Raw genomic sequence first — 4,348 nt, 5'->3', positions numbered from 1 at the left:
AACAAAGTTATGCTACCACCAAAAGGGAGTATATTGGCATCACCAACCCCTCCAACTCTTCTTCCTCTTTAACTAAAATATATTTAACATATACATATGTACATAAAATATTACGTTTAAATTAATTCCTTTAGTATATAAAAAAACAGCGTATTGTTAATATGCCAAGTCATTCGTTAAATGACTAGTAAAAAATTCAGGGGCCAATTCTTTATCCCGCACTCTTTCAAATATGCACACATATGTATGTACATATGTATGTATGTTATTGTAAATATGTACATAATATGGTTACGTGACATTTCATCGTATACTCGCATCAGGCGGTTGCAGCACGTAGCTTTGTACATTAGGGCGGGTCAATTTGGGAGACTTTTTCAACTATGCGAGTATAGCACAGAAAGATTCTACATGTAATTCTAAGCAAATTTTCCGAAGAAACCGTGGGTCTAAAATCAATTTGCAGTTTGCCAAATTGCGAAAATAGATTTCTTAGCATTTTGCTGTAGTGCTGTAACGGAGTGCTTAAATTTTGTATGAGGAATCCATTCCTGTACTTATCTTATTCTTAAAATACCACCAGAGGGCGCAGCAGTGAAAATTTTCACATTTTCTTTGAAACCTATTTTTGCAATTTGGCAAACTGCAAATTGATTTAGACCCATGGTTTCTTCGGCAAATTTGCTTAGAATCACCCTCAGAATCCTCCTAAACTATATGCGCATTGTCAAAAAAAAAAATTACCCGCCCTAATGTACATATGTAAACAATGTTAAAGTTTCAAAAGCAAGCAGAGAAAAAGTTTAAAACTTCAGCAGAAAATTGGATGAGAATGCTATTTATAAACGAAAAAATAATAATTGATTAGCAAATGTTGAAAAGGCAACGAACTCTATAAAAATGGAAGGAAGTAGAGTTAGCAAAGTATCTGCTATTCAATCAAAAGATTCCAATTGTAAAATTTAAGCTTGCTTTTGATTGATAAGAAAATTTTGTTGAATGAATCTATTTAGTATGAGAATTTTACGATATTTGAGTGCTTGAGTCATTATGCTCAATCCATATTTAAATACGCAAACACAAAGTGTTAGAACCTGGAAAAAGATTTTTAGGACTAAAAAACCTTAAAAAAAGGCAAAATAAAATATTTAAAAAGCCAGGAAAATCCACTAAAAATCGCAAAAGAGGCAAAAGAGGCAAGAAAATATTGTTCCAAAAACCGAAATATTTGAAAAGGCCACATTTATTTTAGAAATGTTTATTTAACATGGGAAACGAAACAGAAAATTAAAAACCGTTCATTCGATTGGACTCTAGAGTTGCCATCTCTTAAATAATTCAAGTCAAAATATTTAAAAAGTTAAACCAATTAGTACCATTTGTGCATGACGAATCCAAGTTTTAAACGGGTTTTATTTCTTAACTACAGCTAAAAGGGTTACCACCTGTTAAAAAAAAAATCATTTTAATTTGAATCAAGGGAATTAGGTAATTGAAATAGGTGTCACCATATGGATGCCAAACGAAAGAGGTTTAAGAAGGTAGTAGCATGAAAATATTGTGAGGAGGCTAGCCTCATGTTTGAAAAGCCGGATCTTATTAGTTTATCCGAAAGTTATATGAAATATTAAAATATGGGTAGTATAGAGTCTGAAGGAATCTTTGAATTGAACTTTCACACTATTTTTCATTTGTTCGAAGAGGGTTGCCAATGGTTTACAAATTTACATTCAAATTAAGTAATGAGTTAAACCGATTATCACAAAGATGGGAATCAATTGAAGCGAGTTTGAAAGGCTTTATTTCTGAGCTTCATTTAGGGTTGCCACATGTTGAAAAGTTAAATTCAACCTAATTTATTAGTTGATTGAAATATCTAACACAGTATTAAATGTAAGAAATTTAAAGAGATTTTAGATGGAAAATACTTTTGAAAAGAGTTGCCACCTGCTTTCAAAATTGAAATTAATTAAGTTATACATAAATTATAAAATATATTAAAATACGCGCGTCAAACGAAGGTTTTAAAAAAGCTTTAGTTTGAAAATATTTTTGATCAGGGTTGCCACTTATTCTAAAAATCATATATATCTAAATATGTACGCATGCATGCATTTAATACGCAAAAATATTTTTTGTGAATTGTGAATGAATTTCACAAAAAAGAAATCAAATTAAAAACATTGGCCTGTAGATGCGCTTTATGATTTTATTTTTTGAATTTCGAATTTAACTGAAACGAAAAACCGACGCTATGCGAGACCTCTTCTCACACAGAAACGGCTGGACGAATTTAAATTAAATTTTGATCGCTTATAACTCTGGCTAGCATTTGGAATATTTTTTAGATTTTTGAAGGGGTTTTCCATTTGTTTCAAATTGTAATACCAAGTTTGGCGTTAACTAAAAACAGAAACAATATTTATTTTATTTTTTTATTTGAAAATTTTAAATTTAAAAAATTGTTGTACAGAATTTTTTCACAAATCGAGCCCTTACCGAAGAAAGGCGTAAGCGAAATTTTTTTCCAAATTTTTTTTTATGCAGAATTGTTCCTAGGGCAACCTGCATAAAAAATTAAATTTTTGAAAAAATCTTGCCTTCGTCTTTTTGGCTGTTAGGGTTCGGTATGTAGGTATATAGGGGTATACATACATAATCCTTTTGAAAATTAGGTAAACGTTGTTTAAAGAACACCTTGTCACTCCATAGAAAAATATGCACTTGCAAACATCCATAAATCCATAAATCTACTCTGATTCTTCTTTTAACGGGTAAATAGCAAACGGCAGCTGTAGAATGAACATTTTTGTTGTTTAAGTGATATTTTCTGCATACGTTGTTACTACTTTGAACTAGCGTTGTTTATGATGTTTATCTTTTTAGAAAAATTATTTGGTAAATGCTAAAAGTGTGCGCTGAGAGCAAAAAATATAGCAGCTCGTTATTATTAAAAAAAATAGGTTACTAGGTTAATGGACTTTTTGCAAGTAATAAATTTTATATTCTTAGTTGTTAAAAAAGTAAAATGTCTTCTCTTTATTTAAAACCGCTAAAGACCTTATACATACATACATACATATGTACATAAGTATGTAGAGCTACATACTATGCAAATATTTAAAACGTAGTTTGAGAACGCTATATTTGCATATTGCTAATATTGAATGAGCCAAAATGTAAGAAGTCCTCAACAGAACGTAATAGATACAAACAATAAAAGAAACTCAAACTATGTAAACGAGTTTTGAATTTATATGTTTATTTTCACATGCGAGTTAAGTAAACTTTTACGATTTATTTTGAGCATTCAAAGTGTGGCAGTTTTCTCCCGCCCGGAAGTTTGTCAGCGAAAAGTAAACATTATACATCAAAAACAAAAAGTACGAATGACGTACTACAAAGCGCAAAAACTATCACCAGTGTTTTCAAATAAACTCTTATCTTTACAACCCTACTAATATCGCTGAGTAAAAATGAATTTTACGATATTATCGACAAAGTAAACTAACAAAGAAACCTGTGAAAAGATTGAACGAAAATGATTACCTGTTGGCATTGCCAAATATCGAATCATCTTCGAAAATGGCAAAACAGATAGAAAACTAGCGTGCAGCCAAGAGCATATAATTTTTTGGTCGACGTGAGTGTGTCTAGCAAAAATGTGTAACGCCAAGCGACTTGTTGTTATTGTGATTGTAAACGTAAGTTGTATACATAAATACTTAATTAAAATTAAGCGAAAAGAAATTGATTTTCAATTATTTTATCAACTTGGCTTGAATTCGAGCACGTCACTAAATTTGCAATGAAATCGAAAAGTTTTTATTGTACTTTGTACATATTTTCGATCATTCTTAGCTACTCGCGCTCAGCAGTCGTGAACGCGCTCTTATCGCGGCACTCACCGGTCGTTGTAGTGAGTGCTTTTCAAATGGAGTCGCTTGTTTGGATGAACAAACCTTTGCTGTTTGCATTGATAATATACCAACCGCTGTGAGTACACCATGTCCAGCGGCAGCTGTTTGCACAGCCGAGCAAGCAATTTGTTTGACAACCGCTCAAGGTGCTTTGCCCGTTTGCTATGAGGATCAATGTGGAACTTGCACATCCGTTCAGAGGAATTTCGCCTGCCTGGATGTGGACACTTATGCCCTGTGCTTCGATGGGCAGACACCAGCGCCAAGTTCGATTGACTCCTGTCCGCAGGGTTATGTGTGCGATTTGACAAGCTACGATGTTTGTTCATCTTCGCAAACAACAATTGTGAGTAGAGTGGCCCAAAGGAGATGTAGTGTATGTAACGGGTGATTTTTTTGAGGTTAGGATTTTCATGCATTAGTATTTG

General features: G+C 32.6%; 1 protein-coding gene across 1 annotated transcript in view; it reads left to right on the top strand.

The window, feature by feature from the left end:
* Window positions 1-3,662: 3,662 nt before the first annotated feature.
* LOC118747574 overlaps window positions 3,663-4,348 on the top strand; it is a 19,127-nt gene continuing 18,441 nt past the window's right edge. The window contains exons 1-2 of the mRNA XM_036481625.1: window positions 3,663-3,704; window positions 3,862-4,266. Coding sequence (XP_036337518.1) covers window positions 3,663-3,704; window positions 3,862-4,266 — 447 coding nt within the window. The remainder of the gene's footprint in view (window positions 3,705-3,861; window positions 4,267-4,348) is intronic.

The sequence above is a fragment of the Rhagoletis pomonella genome, unplaced genomic scaffold (genome assembly GCF_013731165.1).
Source record: "Rhagoletis pomonella isolate Grant_MI unplaced genomic scaffold, Rhpom_1.0 Rhpom_scaffold_00012, whole genome shotgun sequence".
NCBI classification, from domain to species: Eukaryota; Metazoa; Arthropoda; class Insecta; order Diptera; family Tephritidae; genus Rhagoletis; species Rhagoletis pomonella.
Note: the sequence above shows the minus strand (reverse complement) of the source record. Positions and strands in the feature narration are given on the sequence as shown.